This window comes from Cyprinus carpio, chromosome B4, assembly GCF_018340385.1.
Source record: "Cyprinus carpio isolate SPL01 chromosome B4, ASM1834038v1, whole genome shotgun sequence".
Taxonomy (NCBI): Eukaryota; Metazoa; Chordata; class Actinopteri; order Cypriniformes; family Cyprinidae; genus Cyprinus; species Cyprinus carpio.
This window is the reverse complement of record NC_056600.1, coordinates 290,504-311,073: the sequence shown is the minus strand read 5'-3', so window position 1 is coordinate 311,073 and position 20,570 is coordinate 290,504. Positions and strand designations below refer to the sequence as shown.

The following is a 20,570-nucleotide window of genomic DNA, read 5'->3' as shown; positions in this document are numbered from 1 at the left end:
CAATGCATGACTGATTAAAGACTAAGTGTGTGTATAATGTGTGTGTGAGAGAGAAAGCGAGAGAGTCAATAATGCCTGATGCTGTTTAGGTTAGAGTGATTCTATTATTGTGTGGCCTTGAGGAATCATGGACTGCTGATAGCAGCTAAAGTCACGCTGTCAGGCATCACTGATTCAGTCTCTGTTGACTCTCAGCCCTCAGTGACTTTATTGCTCCTTCTCAGGTAACGAATCAGTTGAATTATCACTTTCACATCAATCTCTGCTCACAGTATCCAAACAAATTAAGTTTGTGCTTGTAGTATACCTGTTTATGCACCTGAAGCATGCATTTCAATCTTAAGCCATCTGACGTATTTTATTTAAAAGTCTAGACTTTCATTGGTCATGCCAGTTATCCTTTAACTAGTTCCCACTGGGCTTTTGTTATCTATCCACCATTTGGTCTCCGAGTGGGAAATGCCAGATGAAGTGAGCTAAATCATTAAACTAACTCATTTCCATGCCAAGGTTAAGCTCACTCAAAGTTTAGCCAATCCCCTGAGACTTTTTCCAACATAACTCCACCTTCCTCATCATTGCATTATAAAGCATGAAGCATTGTGCTGAGAGCCTTTCCTTTGCGAATTCTTAAAACAGAATGGCAGCTCTAGGGTTAGAGGTCCTAGGGGTCACTTTAGCTGTGTTCGGTTGGATTGTAGGCATTGTGTCTTGTGCTTTGCCCATGTGGAAGGTCACAGCTTTCATCGGAGTGAACATTGTAACGGCGCAGACCATATGGGAGGGAATCTGGATGAACTGTGTCGTACAGAGCACTGGACAGATGCAGTGCAAGATCTACGACTCCATGCTGGCTCTGTGTTTAGACTTGCAGGTGGCCCGGGCTCTGTGTGTGATTGCCATTGTGATGGGAGTACTGGGATTCCTTCTCTCCATTGTGGGGGCCAAGTGCACTAAATGCTTAAATGAGGAACACGTCAAAGCCAAAGTTATGATCACCGCTGGAGTCACCTTCATCTGTGCTGCAGTCATGCACTTGATCCCTGTGTGCTGGTCTGCTCACAGTATCATCAGGTCCTTCTACAACCCCATAATTATTGAGGCACAAAAAAGGGAGATAGGTGCATCTCTTTACCTGGGATGGGCATCTAGTGCCCTTCTGCTGATTGGCGGGGGGATTCTCTGCTGCAGTTGCCCCCCGCAGGAGGAGAATAGGTATGGCCCACCCAGCAGGATGGTTTACTCCGCTGCACGTTATGTACCGCCCAGTGGCTTTGACAAATGAGACTATGTGTGAACAAACATACTCTTTATATGTGTTGCAACTCTGTTCACTTGTGTCCTGAACAGAGAATGTGATGAAAAGGCACAAGACTGTGCGTATTTCTGTACAGTGCGTTCTGGTGTTTTGTCATTCAAGTATCTTTCCTAATTTGCTGTGTCCTTTCTTTTGTTACCCAGTTTATACAAACAGTTTTGAAGAATTGCAAGTATTACATTATTACTAATAATAAGCACATGAATAAGTATGTTCATAGCCATGTGTAAATTGATAACGATGTTGTCATTTTTAGTATTGTGTTATTACCAATAATTAAAATTTTTCTTCAGTGGTTTTTATTTTTTTATTTTTGTAAAATGTTCATTACATGGATCTATATGATATACGAGTTCATTTTCTTGTAGTCTAAGTGTGCCACTTCTCTGTCTGCTGCAGGGTTTAAAAATTAACCTTAACCATTAAAAAATATTAATTATTTTTTTCTATGTTCCATGACTTTTTCTGGTCCTTACCAGTCCTTACTGCACTGAACAAACTTACTGTGCCACTTTGTTGAGTTGTCTATGAAACACAATGAAGAATAGTCAGTTTCCCTTAATAGCCTCAATAATGAGGTGATGAGTTGAATCAGCTGTCACTAGGCCTATTCACCTGTTTTCAAGGTATTCTTGCTCTCTGCACAAGAATCTTGTCTATGTCAGGGCTCTAATCTAAGCCAGTCCCAGACAATGGGCCTGTTTCAGGGATGAAGATGAGGCACTGGGTCATGGAATGTAACAAAAACACAGAAGAATCTCTTAGCGCTTGAAGCTGCTTAAAGAGCAGGTCATATGGGTTTTTGAAAAATATCTCTTTTGCAGATTATAATGTAGCTATCCTTAAATGAAAACAATCTGCAAAGTTGTTAATCAAAAAAGTGCATAATAAATAAAGATATTGTCTCTCAAAAGAGAGAGTCGGTTCTGAATCGCCTTAATGTGTCGTTATACGTATTTTTGAATCTTTTGCCTGTTTCCGGTATACGTCACTGGGTAACACATTTGCATAATCCCCACCTGCCCGTGAAATACGAACAGAGTCTGACCTGCCCACAAACACTTCCGCTAGTTAGTGTGTTTACATCATGTTTAAGAAGATGCTGTGTTTAGGGATACCACAGAAATACAATTTGAACATTTTATTGTGTGCATGTCATTTAACTGTCATTTTGTATTATTGACACACTGTTTTGTTAGTGTGTTTACATCATGTTTATGCAATCTTTTTTGTTTTAAGCGCCAAGGACTGCTTCTTTAATTTCGGCTTTTATCTTCGTTGGCTTCTAATCTTTTTAATTTAGACAAACAAGCTCTCCAAACCACAACCTGTAAGTACAATTGATACGTTATGTGTATATTTTCAATCGAGTTCTCAAAATATCAAGTTTTTTGTACTAATATGTGATGTATACCTAGTGCAGTTTAGGTTTCTTACTGAAGTAGTTCTGATCATTCGCTGTGAACCCACTATTTCCTAAGAATGTGTCGATTATTGTATACTGATGTTGTTCTTAGTTAATTACTTAGTTTAATAATAAAGAATGTAGTGTAGCACACAGACTTTAAAATCATTGTGAAATTGCTGTTTATTGTGCTGCACCGGCAGTTATAGGGTTAATGTGGGAGAGACGGTGCTCCTGGGATACAACTGCTCTGCATTCTGATTAAAAGTTAAGACAGAGCATTGGATTGGAGCACTATATTACTGTTTTATGTAAAGGTGCTTTGTCAATAGTAGCACTGGCTAACTGGCTCAGTGGCTCCTCTCTGTGTCAATCACAACAGGCTTGTCCAGCTGACCAATCAGAGCAGAGTAGGTTTGAGGAAGGGAGGGGCTTGCTCCGAACTTGCTGGGAATGAATTGTTTCGAAATCATTGGCAAATGACTCTAATATTAAATGTATATTCTGAGAAAATTTCAATGTTTTCTGACCTTAGATGCATTTAAACCTGTTGTAGGGTTTTAATGCATCTAAGAACATCCATGCAGCTTCATGGATTGTAACTTTGATACAGTTGAGTATCATGCAATCCATAAAATATGAGAAATAACTTGCAAAGCTTTCATACATTGGCTGATGTGTGTCTAAATATGTTTAAAAGTAAATTTACATTTTTCTTAAGGGCGACATCCTCCCCCATCTTCATGCTGTATACTGTATATATTTGAATGAAGGTAAATTTGTCTAATCTATTAATGATATTGACGACTCCTCTCTGGTGCACAATACTAAAGTCTGTGTAAAAATGAAAAGATCCTAGAACTTGTTGGGGTTCTTCACACTGTACACTGTAAAGTGGACAATATGGCATTTATTATATAGCTAAGGGTTAGTGAATGAGGAAACAGAAAGTTTTTCCTTCGCAGTTTTGAAAAGGTTTGTGTACAGATGAAAATTTTGTCAAAGCAATCCCTGTTCACACACAGATATGTGAAAATTGCAAAAGAACACTTTGGGAACATATATTCATTATTAACTAAGAGTTTTCCCTCAATAAATTCATAATTTGCTGATAGAAAGTAATGTAGTTGTTGTAGTAGCTATGTTTAGGTATCTAGAATATGGTCATGCAGAATAAGGCATTAATACAGTATGTGCTTTATAAGTACTACTTATAAAAAGGTTATATGATAGTAATATGCATGCTAATAAGCAAATATTTCATATTGAATAGTGTTGCCTAATCTAAAGTGTTACCAAAAACTCTGTATTATTCATGCCAGGAAAGTAGCTGGTGATGTAACTTTGTAAAGAAACACTACACTCATGCGCACATACCTACAGACTGAACATGTAATACTCTACACGTGCATGACATAGCCATTTTCACAAATTCACAGAGAAGATAATGCCATTGTTTATAAAAATATAAACTTTGAAACACATGTTCAAAAGTTTACGTTTTCACCTAAACATTTAATCAAAACTGTTCAGTGGGGATGCCGGCTTTAGGGTCCCAATACTAATTGAGCAATGTCTAAATGCCACACCCAGCTGTTGATAATTTTTCCTGACCATGCGCATCCTTTTTTGGCGACAGTTCACTCATCTTCTAATGGCACACACTATTACAAGCTATTTCCATGAACCTGACAATAGGTTCAGTTACATCAGTGCCTTTCACGCTTCCATCCAATAGCATGGGCACAGTCAAAAAAAAACAAACAAACAAAAAAACCTTATGTTGTTATGTTGTCATTATGGTATGGAATTTAATTTAAGGAATCTTTCCAATGTCTTAAATCCATGCTAAGAAGAAAATCAGGCTGATCTGGGGATAAAGGGTGGCTCTACTCAGTCTCAGAAGGATGTGTCTAATAAAGTGTCCATTGAGTGTAGGCCATCTGACTCAATAACACTAGTACACTGGACTACCTCAGAAATGTAAGTAATGAGGGCAACCTTCTAAACATTTTCTCATATAGCTCCCCCTGTGTTTTGAATTTCTAATGCTTGGTTAGAAACAATAATTATGCCAAAATACACAGACAAAACAGAACTAAGAGACATCTACATCCACTACATGCCTGGAAGGAGAATAACCAACAAAGGAACATGAGAAATGCAGTGGTGTAACTGACAAGACATCATAACAAGACACACACAACAACAACTAACAAGTAAAGAGGGCAGCCAAAAGAACTACACCAGGCCTACAAAACAAAGACACGAATATACAGTTCTACAAACTAAAAGTCCACCTACAAAACAGGGCACTTGTGACATGGACAATGGACAATTTAAATAGAATTTCATTTTTAGATTAATTCAAAGTGAATTTCTGAATGCTGAAAACAGACAGCAGCAGAGGTATTTGAATAGGGCATGCAGTTAGGGAAATAGCTGCATTCGTGTCATGTTGTAGCCAAATTACAACCTTGGGTGTGCGTTATTTTCTAATAATCCAACTGCCTATTGTCAATTATTTCTTATGTGATAGAAGTGTTTGCTTTAACAGAGAAAATTATGTTTAAAATCAACCCTGTGAAAACCTCTGTGTGGAGAGAGATGGAAGCAAGGATAGTTCATGAATAATTCAGAATAATTCATAGGTTATTGTTCATTAAATCAGCTGACCAGGTTATAAAATCTCAGCTATTTGCAACACAGTGCAAATTCATAACACAACTTTCTTTTAATATTAATGTCACTCAAAAAAAATGGAAAGCACTACATTTATTTTATTTTAATGATGGATAAAATTTACAGGATGGCAAATTTGTTTCAATTCACACTAAAAAATGCAATTGTAGGTTATATTTTAAAACGCAGTAGGCTTGTTTAAAAAAAGGTGAATAAAGCAATCGTAAACGATTACATAATCATTCAATTTGAAGATATTCAATGCACAATATTAAATGCTCAAAGGTCAATCTAAGAGTAAAATATGCATACCATACTGACATCAGAAGGATACATGTGTAGCTGCGTGTATGGAATGACGTCTCTGAATTCCAAGGCATTATGGGACCAGGGGCGAGAGGGAATGGGAATGGGTTGATGCAGACCAACAGTAGAGGATTTGTTTTGAGCACAGATCATGCAGGACACCAAGAAACAACAAATGTTGTGGACCATAGCCACCAAAACCTCTTATGAAAGGCTCCCATTACCAAGTGCTCCACCACATGCCCAGTGGGCAAAATTGTACCAGTGAAGGGACAGCCAGCTGCAGCACAAAACTAGCAAGCTTGAGCGACTTGATATATATTTTTTTAAACTTCAGGAAGTAGGCAACATGCTAGATACCAGTTAGACACCTAAACAGGGACCTTGGCATTATGGCAGTGAATGGCTTTTCAGCCATCTGCACCATGACTGTAGAGCTGATTTAGACTCTTTTTGAGATTTTCTTTGGGTAGAGAGATGAAGAAAGCAGGAACGAGCCTGACAGAAGAAGAATCTCTCATCAAAGCTGTTAATGGCAACCACTAAGAGGCTGGTCGGGTTCAGTTGCATGGCGGAACACTGTTTTATCGGAGTCCCTGTCAGGGTTAGCTACAAATATCGGTCCTAGACAATGAGGTTCCCCATACTGCAATCAATGTACTGTGGCATCATCTTAGTGTAGGGTCAAGTCTGTGGCACTGAAAGTGCTCTGAATAGCTTAGCATCCAGGCCATTCTCATCCATGGCCTTAAGGAGCTTGGTTTGATAAACCTGAAGCATGGGCATTCAGCTTATATTCTATGAAGATAGTATAAGGAATAAAGATTAATTAAGAAAAATAAGTAGTTTATGAATTTTGCCTGTATGAACCCTGATTAGAGTATTTACCATATTTCCATAAAAGGACAGTGTCCTTTTTTTCTTATATAGATACAACAACACAACTAATAACATTACTTAGACATATTGAGAAAACATACCAAGAAAAATTAAAATATTTGAGATCATATTGCATTTCTTTTGATTTTATTTACGTATGTGACCATGAAGTAATCCAAAAGTAATTGTTAATCATTACTTGTGATATTTCTGACTACATTTTTATGAAGTCACCCTCCCAAACCTACTTACAGCACAGTCCAGGTATTAACTAAAACAACTTAAAACATTTGGAAAACAAGTTGCTGGAACATTTACTTAATTTAAAAAAGTCCATTGTACACAACAGCAAGCTACACATTGTGAACTTTGCTAATATTTTCCAACCAAAACTGGCAATAATTGTCTGCAATTAGAGGTTTCTGTACTAACACAACTCTTTATAGACATCTGCTTTTCACAGATGACAATAATTTATATAATTTAATAACTTAAAATTAATAAAGAGGTAATTGTGGGCAATGGAGTAACATGACCTGTCCATTCAAAAGAATATCTCAAAAATGTTTATTTTGTCTCTACCTTTGTAAAAATGTATGTCATTGTGGAAACACAAATTGTTGTGCTCATACATGATCTTTTTTCTTGATTCCCAATACTTTCCAGTAATGGAGAGCAGTTTTTGTTCTGGTGTGACTATCCCTTCCTTTGTGTAATGTCTCCTTCCTAGCAGGCTCCTCCTCTCTACCTGATCTGGGCTATAAAGGACACTTGTTTTGTCACAGATGCGCTCTGTTTGCTCCAAGGCATTAGCCCAAATTAGGCTTATATTGCAGGTTTTCGAACTGCTGTCCAGTTATTTTACCAGCATCTCTGGCATTGCATGTAACTGGCACAGACCCTTCAAGAAAACATGTCTTTAGGCCTGGAGCTCATCGGTATTGTGTCATGTGTGCTGGGCTGGCTTTTGGCCATTGTGGCTTGTGCTCTCCCCATGTGGAGGGTAACAGCCTTCATCGGCTCCAACATCGTGACGGCTCAGATTATCTGGGATGGCCTGTGGATGTCCTGTGTGGTTCAGAGCACTGGACAGATGCAGTGTAAAGTCTATGACTCCATGCTGGCTCTCTCTCAGGACCTCCAGGCAGCTCGAGCACTGACTGTGATATCCATTCTTCTGACCGTCCTGGCTATATTGGTGTCCATCGGAGGAGCGAAGTGCACTAATTGCATTGAAGAAGAGTCGTCCAAAGCTAAAGTCATGATCTTCGGAGGGGTGCTGTTCATCGTAGCTGGGCTTATGCAGCTGATTCCCGTATCCTGGTCTGCCAACAGCATCATCAGGGACTTTTATAACCCTTTGTTGCCTGATGCCCGGAGACGGGAGATGGGAGCGGCGCTCTACATCGGCTGGGCAGCAGCTGCGCTCCTGATTTTGGGGGGATCGTTGCTTTGTTGCTCCTGCCCTCCACAGGAGAAAAAATATAACCCGTCTCGGATGCCGTATCCTGCGTCTCGCTCTACAGGTGGGGGAGGATATGACAGAAGAGACTATGTGTGAAACAAACAAAGGACAACTCTGAATTCGGTGTTGCAGTGTTCAATACATGGGCATCATTTTCTGGAAAAAAGTGAAAATATGCCATGCATTCTCCATCGTGGGGGAAACATGTCTCATGAAGTTGTTTGATGTTTTAGGTTTTCAAGTAAGTGAGATGTTGGCTGTTCAGAATATAAGGACATTGACAGTGAGAAATGACCTTTTGTAATTGCTTTGAACATGCATACTAGGTCTGTTACGTTCAACTGAAATCTCAACAAAACATCATTTTCAGTTAACTGAGATGTATAAAGCTGATTTATTGGTAATTTCTTTTAGTTTTCTGGACTAGTTGCACTAAGATTTTATGTTTGATTTAGATATATTTTGACAGTCAAGTTGACTGTGTTCACTATATGTTGTAGAATTTAAAATGTCATTATTCTTTTTTCTTAAACCATCAACTAGACACTGTGCATGATTCAAATTGTAATTGTCATTTCTTTATTATTTATACAATTTTTCTTGTCTATTTGTACAAATGGAATTTGAGAAACATGCATTTTTCTTGTACAAATATGATTGGTTCATAAACACATACTGCCACTTAAATTTGTAAGCTAAAATATAAAATAACAATATAAACTGAACTAAAAGTTGGCCCGAGGTTCATTTAAGTATAGCCCAGAAATGTGAGAGGAGGGTCAGAATGGTGGGAGTTTGAGTACTTTATCTGTGAGCACTGAGGCAGAAAGAACAGCTGAGGAGTACAGGATTCTGTCAAAGGTAATTTTGTGCTATAGTGTCCATATTGTAGTCTGTGTACGGTAGTGTGTATGCTGATCAGGAACATTAAGTTGTTGTTACCCTTGTGTTTCAGTACAACAATAAATGAATAAATCAACCCATGATTAATTTTGAATATAGTATGGATGCTTAAAACCATCTCTGTATCTCTTTTTTATAAGGGTGTAATGATGACTAGAGAAAACCTGAAACTCAAGCCATGAGGCCGTGTTACCTCCAGTTAGCAACAAAGCCAAATACACACCAGTAATCATCAGCAGGTCACCTAACAAGTGAGGGTGGCAAATGGTGGCAGGTAAGGGACAGAACAACAGAGAAACAGCTTAGTTACACAAATACACTTGTCAGAGCTTAATTATTTAGCTGAAGAGTTACATCATTAGGGGAAAAAAATAATAAAAAATCAAAAGGAAAATTCTTCATAAACCACTTTTATTATTTCTACTGTGTAATGTGTTGTAATTAAATTGTAATTAAATAACTTGATGGAGAACCAATTTTGGCAGCTTCTAACAGTGGCAACGTGAAATATTGAAGAGGGCCTCATATGGGTGACGCATACATCAGCATATCACCTTACCAGGGTATGTCACCTGTTTCTATAAACACAGGATCAGTGGCAGCTCAGTTAAGGACAACGTGCAGGCTAAATAACCTACCTTGATAATATTAACACCATTAATATCATTTTTGTTAAAATAATAATCATAATACAAGTGATGATATAATCTATTACTGTAGTGTTTGAGCTATAAAAAAAAGTTTAAAATTTGTTTCAGATGGTTTCTAGCATACATGATGACAAACTTTCAAAGACATACAATATAATATATACATTTGGCTGAAAGCACACTAACTTTAATATGTTTTTCAGTATTACATGGCTGAAAGCACTCTGAAACGCTTATGTCAACATTTCCCAAATTGTCACGGCAACTGTACTGTATGTGCTGTGCACAGAAATGAATGAGAGTTAATGATTTGAATTAAATTTGCATGCAGAGTTACTAAAATAATTAAACAAAAGAGAGAAACATTTCCATGAGAGAATTTTAGGAAAACAATGCACATTTCTTAGTTTATTCATAATATGCTAATTACATGCACAAAGATATTCTAACAGCAATTTTTGTGGAAAAAGTGATTAACCATGTAACTTTCAGGGGACAAAAACAGTTTTGAAAGTTTTGAAAAGTTATAAAAAGTATGTGATCTAGGACCTTTACACATTACATGCCATTGTGCACATTGTTTATCCATCACAGCCTTGTTTTCAAACTTGTTAAATTCAATATGGCGTCTAACCTGATTAAGGTCTAAAATGACATCAAATATTTATCACAAAGTCAAGGAGTAATTAAAAGATGTGCTTCATTATATTGAATATTCACTATAGTGTACTTTATATCTTAAAATATATAGTTGAAATGATGATACTTAATATTAATATTAATGAAATAAAAGGCCACTTAAGTGAATTAAAGAGAGTCTAATTTCATGATTGTTTCTTAACACATATAAGTACACTTTTAAAAAGTGCACTTTGTAATAAAACAAGTATGTTACATTTTAATGATCTTTTGTGCTTTAAAGAAGTATACTTATTTATTTTGTTCTGTTGACTAAGAAACTAAATACATGCATTATTTGATATTACATTTTAAGGTAATATATTTTAAATGTACTAAATTTGACCTTCATCATTACAAATGTTTAAATTAAAGGGATAATTCAACCAAAAATGAAAATTACCCCATAATTTACTCACCCTCAAGCCATCCTAGGTGTATATGACTTTCTTCTTTCAGACGAATCCAGTCGGAGTTATATATACATCATCCGCCGGAATGAAAGAGAGTATGACAGTTAGCAGAAGCTAGAGATTATGGTTTATAAAGTTTTAAATATTGATATTTTTCTTACAAAAACGCATTGATATGCTAAAGGAGGCCTTTATTCACCTCCTGGAGCAGTGTGGGACACTTTTTATTATTGATGGATGCACTTTATTGGACGTCTTTTGGATTATTGACAAAAACACCAATACACTGCCATTATAAAGCTTGGAAGAGCCAGGATATTTTAAATATAACTCTGATTTGATTTGTCTGAAAGAAGAAAGTCATATAAACCTAGGGTGGCTTGAGGGTGAGTAAATCACAGGGTAATTTTCATTTTTGGGTGAACTATCTCTTTAAAAAATGTGTTTAAATGCACAATATGAACATGATATCAAACATGAGCTGTTGATTCATGGGGATCTGGCCTGGAAACTCTCTTCCCCAAACTCTCTCCCTTGTATGCCCATACTCTACACTGTCCCATATAAAGAGCTATAAGGTTCAGTTGATTCCATTTAATATACATGTAAACTTTAGTACATTTTCATTTAATTGCAAATAACATGCAAAACTGCTAAGTGCCTTACATTACATTCATTTCACACTTAAGTTTATTATTATTATTTCTGTAATAAGCACTCTTTTTTAAAAGAATGCTAAAGAATACTTTTTTTCTTTTTCACATATAGCCTATAACATTACAGAGCCCAAAAAAATGACAGAAACCACTCTTGATGTACCATACTTGACAGTAGCAGAAATCACGATACTTTTAACAATTACATTTTACATTTATTCATTTGATGGATTTTATCCAAAGGCATTTTTAATAAATAACAAAATTATAATAATGTAATTCTTCAGCAAAATTTTGTAAAGTTATTAAACCTTTTCGGGTTTCACCTGCCATGTGTGCAGTTTCCTAATGAATAACTCAATTATTAGTCCCAGTGACTTCAGCTGAATTGCTGGTGTCTCAGTGTTCTCTGTAATTAATCTATCTAGAAGCACTTCACAGAGTTCTCTTTGTTCAAACTCGACTGTTCCTGGGGAAACTCAACTCTGTTCACAACAGTGATTCCTCTGAAACTGAGGTCACATGACCGATACTGGAGAAGGTAAGGAACCAGAGTCACTGGAAGAAAGATCAGTGCTTTATTTGTGTTTGAAGGGACAAAACTGTTTGTTTCACATTCAGATGATTTTGGCAATGGCAAAAATATTTAATGGTTATATTTTACATATTACAGTTTTTCTTGATTGCAAACAAACTTTAAACTATTCATGTGGCTCAATTCTCCAAAGGACATTTGTTCCTGATGAATAATAGTTATATCAGGAGTATAATTACAGTACATAGTAGCAGTATTAGATGAGAGATCTTTTACTCTACTATAAACAATAAATACTGTAGCACAAACCTGTAACTGTTTGAATTACAGTTTTTCTCAATCGATTTGACACATTACTCCAAACTTAGGTCACTGCTCTCAAAACAGTTAACACAGTGATCTGAACACTTTGTAATTGTCCTACAGGTTGTTGTTGTTGTTGTTTTTAACTGGTTTGGTTCTAAAACTATAAAATTATACACAAAATTAAACAAAACTACACACTTATCTCACTTAAGTAATGTACACTTTACAGTCTCAAATAATGTCTTACTTTCATCTGTTTGCCCATAAAGGAAGGAGTATATTTTGTTTCCAGAATTATCAGAAAAAAAAAATCCAAATGATCACGCCGGCACCTCATACCCTCTCAAACAGCATATAGAAGTACAAAGCCTTACTCACAGCTGGTGCTCGGACTCTGCTGAGGTGCTGTTGGTGGTTGCAGTTGCAAAGGACCAGATTATCATATTTTTTATACATCCTTTTTTATATATATATATTTCCTGAATTTTCTATAAATATGTTATATTTTATTTACAGGGAGATGTTTTTGGATCAAATGTAATAGTTTTGAATATAAATCTTTTGAAGGGTTTTAAAAAAGGGTTTTAAAACATTCTGTATGTTTTTATGTTTTATTAGAAACCTGACTTGGGCTCCACTTTAAAGATGTCATATGATGCTGCTAAAAAGACATTATTTTGTGTATTTGGTGTAATGAAATGTGTTCATGTGGTTTTAGGTTAAAAAAACATAATTTTCCACATACTGTACATTATTGTTTCTCCTCTATGCCCTGCCTTTCTGAAACGTGCCAATTTTTACAAGGCTCATCGCTCTGAAAAGTGAGGTGTGCTGTGATTGGCCAGCTATCCAGTGCTTTGTGATTAGCTGAATATCTAGTGTGTGAAGGAAATGTTATGCCCCTCACCATACTGTGATGCCATCTCCTGACACAATGAGACAAAACCAATAAAACCCATTACAAACAAAGCATTTGTTGCATCCAGTGAGGACATAATTACTGATTATAATAAACTTATAATGTCTTTTTACATGTTGCGTTGCATCGCACCGCGTAAACATAAAACCATGTCTGTATTTGTGATCGAAGAAATGACAAACAACAAGTGCTACTCTACACTGCTTAAAACTCTGAATCATCAGTGGCAAATTCTTTAAATATGAAAATGTACTTACAGACTGAGAGTCAGAACAGCCGGCAGATCAGGAAACAGTCCTCCATAAACTGCGTTGCACACAATCTGAATATTTGGGTCGAACTGTTCTGGAACAGTGTTGTAAATACAACTTAACCACTGAAAGAAGCGCCAGACTGTCCTTGCAAAGTTGGAATTGCCCTACTTTATAGAAACAGTTATATAAAAACACAACAGACGCGTCGGGCTGAGTGAGCGTAGGCTGGCTTGAGAACGGGGTGGCCCGGCAGGGCAACTACATGTGACGACCCCGGGCTGGACTCCGCTTTGGTCCACGTTGAAAGCCAATCCTGCAATTCACAGCCCAAAGTTGATGTATTTTCCTCAGCACCCAGCACGGATCAGCTCCAGGCATGACAAAGCGAATATCATCCTCTTTTGGAAGGCCTAACAAAGTAGTTTCACTTTTCACAAAGAAACACACAGCATTTCCACAACATAGTGGGCGAGCGGCAACAACAATACTGCAGCGAGAATAAAAGTTTACGTCTTCTTTCTTTGCATGAACATTTGGCCGGCGTTACTACTTTGATATAAAAAAAAGTTACTTTGGAACTTTGATAAAGAATATCTCTTTGTATTTGAGACTTAAGTCGTTAACATTACCTTTTCACAGATCTTCTTTATGAACCAAGAGCTTGTAAACAACTCCAAAGAGAAAAGGAAAACTTGACAATCGCATCATATGACCCCTTTAAAGACTTGAGACCTTGACTTGGACCTCAGAGATTTGTGAACAGTCCTGGGCAGAGGTAGGAGCAACAGGTGAAAACAATCAGGCATGATGAGTCCAGGCAATGGGTTATGGGAAATGCATGCCTGGGGGCAAGTTCACAAGCTCAAGCCGGTGCGCAACGTTTTGCTACGGTTTTTTCCGGTTTGAACCAACATGTTTCCTGAAACGGTGTGCAATGTGGTTTTGAGATACGTGTTCTCTACATTGATTAAAATCAAAATATAATTCAACAAGAGCAAGCATATTGTTTGCAAGTTTATTTACATTCAATTCAACTGAACTGAAATATAAGAGCACAAGTATAGAACTAGAACTTCTTTAAGTCTGTCTAAAATATCATTTAGTAATTGCAATGTCTTTCTGGTCCATATCCTTGCCTTAGGAACGTGTGCTAAACACTGATTAATTTAAACATAAAATGTTTTAATGTTTATATGTTTTGCTATTGTATTGTGGAGTGACACTTTCATACAAACTTTTCTATATTCCTCTGATTATCTAATGGTAAATATTAATATAACATAGCACAACAAACAGTGATCAGCAATAATGATAAGCCTAATACTCACACAAAAAATAATCAGGTCATTAGATCATAATAACAGTCTCCAGAGGTAAGAAGATATTCATTTCACAGCTGAAATGTTTATCTTTTCAATCCTGAAATGCGAGGCAAATGTTGGATCACAATAATAGGAACCGCATTTTCCCACAAAATCTCTTCATTTTCGATTGGGATGTTCTCTTTTATTCTGGACGGCAATGGCAGTGACTGTAACATCGAGCAATTTTGCAGTATTAAACCACATATTTATACCGGTTTCATCAGGCTACCCAAAAAATCTTCAAAAAGCAACACAAAGAATGGCCTTCTCAGCTGCCATAGTTTGCAAACTCTTGGTGTCACCAGGAACAGGGTGTTTCAACCCACCACCGTTTCCGTTTAAAAAAACATTTTTAATCATTGAATCAATTTATTTTTACCCATCTTGTGGGTCTGACCTGGCATGCAAAAACCAAAAGTTGTCACACTAGTTTGCACGTGGTAAAAAACTGCTGGTTGTGGTGACATTGTGGGGGATGCTGTGAAAGAGCTGAATATGTGTTTAGAGTTTGTGAAACACAAGAACTTTAGACAGTGGATTTAAACTGTGATAAATATGTGGCAAATATTATTCAAAAATAAAACCAGATTCTGAAAACCCATAATGTGGAGCTTCCTCAGAACTGTTTCAATCTTTCTATAGTACTTCCTCTTTACCCGTCACTCTCTGTTAATTCTACAATTTAGGATACACGTCATGTCAATTGATGGAATGTCTTTTTCTAACCCATTTTCCTTCACAAAAATCTTATTTTATTTTATCCACCAGTGGCCCAAGAACAACTAGACTTCTAGGGGCCGTAGCAAAACTTAGTCAGGGGGTGCCTGTCAGTGCGTTCATGGAAAACCCCAAAAGGACCTCCAAACCCATTAATTCCTTTCTTTTCAGCGCAGTTGCACTTTCCGATAAACAAAAACAGACAGTAAATTTCAATCAAAAAGAAGAAAAATTACAAACAATAGGGCAAATATAATAAAATAATACAAATGAATAAACAATTTAGTCCTATAATAGCCTACTTTACATAAAACTGAATAAAAGAAATTAAAAGTAAAAATAAAACACTGTATTCACTCCTATGAATTAAATATAAACTGATTCTTTTAAAGTTATTCAGTAAACAGAAGGAATATCTCTTATGTCTTTTGTGCTGTTGATCAACATTAAAAGGACGAGATCACTTTTTGCTATCACAGACATGCATAGAGCTAATTACTGACAGCCTTTGATTACTTCTCAAGTGTTTATTTATTATTTATTTTTTATTTTCACCTAAAACCCAAAGTACCCTAATGTATATTTGGCTATTGGTTCACTCGTCTCAAATCGCTTGCATAAACCCTAAAAAATGGTCTAGGTTTTGCACATGGGACTTTTTTGTTTGTTTTGGTGTGTTGTGTGTGGGTGTGTGTTTTTTTTTTTTTTTTTGCAGTGTCCATTTTTTAAATGATGAGGTCAAAGTGGCCATTTCTTCCCTTAACAAAATTCACCAAATCATTCTGCAGTATGAAGCCTAAACTAAAAGTTTGCTCTCTAGGAACATATACTCCTGGAATTTAATAATGTTTAGACCGCTTAAAGTGTTAAGCAAGAATTTTCTAGCTAATTGTAAATGCGTAAAGCATAACCTTATCAGAATACCTAATATGCATCAAGAGAGAATACCGCTCAACCAAACGTCAAAATTTGATTAATTTGACCTTTTGATCCCACCCCGACCTCCACGCCCACGTGGCTTGGACCCTTTTGTTGAACCTTGACCCCTTTCCCCCCACCCTGTTGGCGTTTGAACCTTTCTTGACCTTGACCCCTTCCCCACCCTGTGGCTGTGACCATTTTGACCTTGACGACTCGCTCCCCCACCCATTTGGCTTTGAACATTTTTGCCTTTGACCCCTCCCCCACTCCAGTGCGCTTTGACATTTTTGTCCTTGAACCCCTTCCCCCACCCATGTGGCTTTGACTTTTGACTTGACCCCTCCCCCACCCATGTGGGCTTTGACATTTTGTCCTTTACCCCCTCCCCCACCCAGTTGCGTGGAACCTTTGACCGTGACGCCCTCCCCCACCCGTCAAATACGCAGTGTCTCGTTCCCTACTCAGGGAACCATGGTTACATTCGTAACCTGAGACGTTTCACTTTCACAAAGAAACACACAGCATTTCCACAACATAGTGGCGGCGGCAACAACAATACTGCAGCGAGAATAAAAGTTACGCCTTCTTTCTTTGCATGAACATTTGGCCGGCGTTACTTTGATAAAAAAAAAGTTACTTTGTAACTTTGATAAAGAATATCTATTTGTATTTGAGACTTAAGTCTTTACAACTTTACAGATCTTCTTTATGAACCAAGAGCTTGTAACACTCCAAAGAGAAAGGAAAACTTGAAATCGCATCATATGACCCCTTTAAAGACTTGAGACTTGACTTGGACCTTTGGAGATTTGTGAACATGTCTGGGCAGAGGTAATGAGCAACAGGTGAAAACAATCAGGCATGATGAGTCCAGGCAATGGGTTATGGGAAATGCAGACCTGGGGCAAGTTCAAGCTCAAACCAGTGCGCAACGTTTTGCTACGGTTTCCGGTTTGAACAACATGTTTCCTGGAAACGGTGTGCAATGGGGTTTGAGATACGTGTTCTCTACATTGATTAAAATCAAAATAAATTCACAAGAGCAAGCATATTGTTTGCAAGTTTATTTACATTAAAGCAAACTGAACTGAAATAATAAGAGCACAAGTATAGAACTAGAACTTCTTTAAGTCTGTCTAAATATCATTTAGTAATTGCAATGTCTTCTGGTCCATATCCTTGCCTTAGGAAGGTGTGCTAAACACTGATTAATTTAACATAAAATGTTAAATGTTTATATGTTTTGCTATTGTATTGTGGAGTGACACTTTCATAAACTTTTCTATATTCCTCTGATTATATAATGGTAAATATTAATATAACATAGCACAACAACAGTGATCAGCAATAATGATAAGCCTAATACTCACAATAAAAATAATCAGGTCATATAGATCATAATACAGTCTCAGAGGTAAGAAGATTATTCTTCACCTGAAATGTTTATCTTTTCATCCTGAAATGCGAGGCAAATGTTGGATCACAATAATTAGGAACCGCATTTTCCACAAATCTCTTCATTCGATTGGGATGTTCTCTTTTATTCTGGACGGCAAGGGCAATGTAACATCGAGCATATTTTGCAGTATTAAATCTATACAGTCTATGTATTAAACAGGTATTTATACCGATTTCATCAGACTCAGAAAATTCTTCAAAAAGAACACAAAGAATGGCCTTCTCAGCTGCCATAGTTGCAACTCTTGTGTCACCAAAACAGGGTGTTCAACCCACCACCGTTTCCGTTTAAAAAACATTTTAATCATTGAATCAAATTTATTTTTACCCATCTTGTGGTTCTGACTGGCATGCACAAAAGTTGCACACTAGTTTTCACGTGGTAAAAACTGCTGGTTGTGGTGACATTGTGATGCTGTGAAGAGCTGAATATGTGTTTAGAGTTGTGAAACACAAGAACTTTTAGACAGTGGATTTATGTTGATAATATGTGGCAAATATTATTCAAAAATAAAACCAGATCTGAAAACCACTAATGTGAGCTTCTCATCAGACTGTTTCATCTTTCTATAGTACTTCCTCTTCACACTCAGTCTCTGTTAATTCTACAATTTAGGATACACGTCATGTCAATTGATGAATGTCTTTTCTAACCATTTCTTCACAAGAATCTTATTTTATCCACCGAGGTGCCAGACCTAGACTACAGAGCCGTAGGCAAAACTTAGTCAGGGGGTGCCTGTCAGTGCGTTCATAAAACCCCCAAAATGACCTCCAAACCCTTTGTTGAGAAAAGGTTGTTAGAAAACTATTTAAAATAATAGTTATGAAGGTTAAGATTGATAAGTTAAAATTTAGTAAGTTAACATTTAATACACAACATTTAGATTAACAGTTCATGTTACAGATACATATATGTGGTTAAAACATTGTGTCATTTGGTGTTGTGAGTGGCTTTAAGTACAGGATGCATTGAGCAATAGTAAGATCATGATTCCGCAGGAGGAGTTTTACCTGAATGGTTCTAGTGAATGCTACAGCGGCAATACTTGAGGACTTGATTTATACGAACAAGCACACGCGCAATATTTTACTTTCGTTTCTTTTTTTCCCATTAAGCGTAAGCTGAAACAACGTCTCACTTCGTTATTCTTAGTTTCTAAGACGATAAGTGTACAACAATTTTTGGTGCTGAACCCGGGAATCATAATACTATATGACGATATCGACCGACCGGTGTGGAACAATATGAACGGTGCCAAAAAAGCGTCGGCATACGGAGTTCCACAACGAGACTGCTGACCGATCGACTTTGAATATAAAGGAAGACAAGGATATCGATCGTGTGCGGTACATGTTAGCTGTGTTGTCACAAAGGAGGACAGTTTTTTCGCGAGCTGGACAGCATAGTGGAGAAACACACTTCGCTGGAGACGTGATGCGAAGATTGAAACTCGCAGAGGATCGAGACCGCGTCATCGAGATGAACGGAGCTCACCGAGTGATTCGAGAAAATTAAACCTGTGGAGTAAACCCGGCCCTACTGTCAGTCAAGTGATGGTAACGTTAGTGAACATAAAACCGACAGTAGATGCACCAAGCTACAAATTGAGAGGTTTTACGGAGCTTTAGTGTTAATATGGGCCCAGAATTTGGAGCCAGTATGAGACTGCTATTATACTGCACAGTTCACTTGCAAAAAAGAAAATTTTACCCTACCTGAAACTTATCTTACTGGAACTAGCTGCAAGGGCAAGTAGAAGGATCACAATGACAGACAGTAACTATGAGCTGCATTGATATTTTCCGAAGCAGATTTGGAAGGAAAGATTCATTGTAATGCTACATGTCAAAGCTTCTGAATCTCAACTCCTGTAAATATCCTCTGAATGTCAGGCATTAAGGACCAGTTATATGATGACCTGTGAAATAATCTCAAATTAGAACGCTAGAGTCATTGGGAGTTGTATCGGACACCTATGGCAGTATGTTGTGCCCAATATATCCAGATGATGGCCGACGACATGGCTCTTGAATACAGCCGTCACAGCGGATGATGCTGAATGGGAATGTGCCTGCTGGTTGAAGTTCCTGCAGAAAGAGGTTCAGTAGCCGAGAGAGAACTTTCAAATGATGAAATCATACAACCGAGGAGGGGGGAAAAACCGTATCTGCTAACAAAAATGCAGCAAATTCATATTCAGCCAATGATGTGAAAAAAGAAACCAAGCATGCCAATCTGCCGCTGCCACTACACATTGCTGACCAGAAACGCAAAACGTCTGTTCTGTGATTCGCACTGAACACAAATACTGAAAAATAGTCCAGACCCCCGTGGTTGTCAGCACGTAAGGAAAACCCTCGACCAGCCAACTTGGCACGAGTGCTTTGTCGATGGCCCTCCCCCGCCGCTCCTGTTGTCGCCTGTCGGACATGGTACGGCGACCAAGCCGAGACTGTGCCATCGCCAGGTGTTGCAGTCAAAGTGCAGGTCCATGTGCCACAGTGGAGGCACCGGCATATGCAGCCATTTGTGAGAAAATGAAACATCCTCCATCGCTTGCTTCGCAGGCTGCCAAGCATGACACTAGTTACTTTCCCAAAGTAATTCCCCAACAGAGGAAAGCAAACCTGAACATTGGAACAACTGTGTGCAATACAAAACTGCCAAAGCATGGTCGTAGGATCCACAAGAGCCCGAAAGATGGATCGCTGTTTGGAGATGGAGGGCAGTCAGGGGA

At 37.6% G+C, this 20,570-nt stretch overlaps 2 protein-coding genes across 2 annotated transcripts; both read left to right on the top strand.

The window, feature by feature from the left end:
- On the top strand, positions 1-2,425 carry LOC122136952 (claudin-4-like). The gene has a single exon (XM_042721498.1). The coding sequence runs from the start codon at positions 641-643 to the stop codon at positions 1,283-1,285; it is 645 nt and encodes a 214-aa protein (XP_042577432.1). The 5' UTR covers positions 1-640; the 3' UTR covers positions 1,286-2,425.
- A 4,968-nt stretch (positions 2,426-7,393) lies between these two features.
- On the top strand, positions 7,394-9,590 carry LOC109104559 (claudin-3-like). Its single transcript, XM_042721497.1, has one exon. It carries the CDS (start codon positions 7,504-7,506, stop codon positions 8,149-8,151), a length of 648 nt encoding a protein of 215 aa, XP_042577431.1. The 5' UTR covers positions 7,394-7,503; the 3' UTR covers positions 8,152-9,590.
- The last annotated feature ends 10,980 nt before the right edge of the window (positions 9,591-20,570 follow it).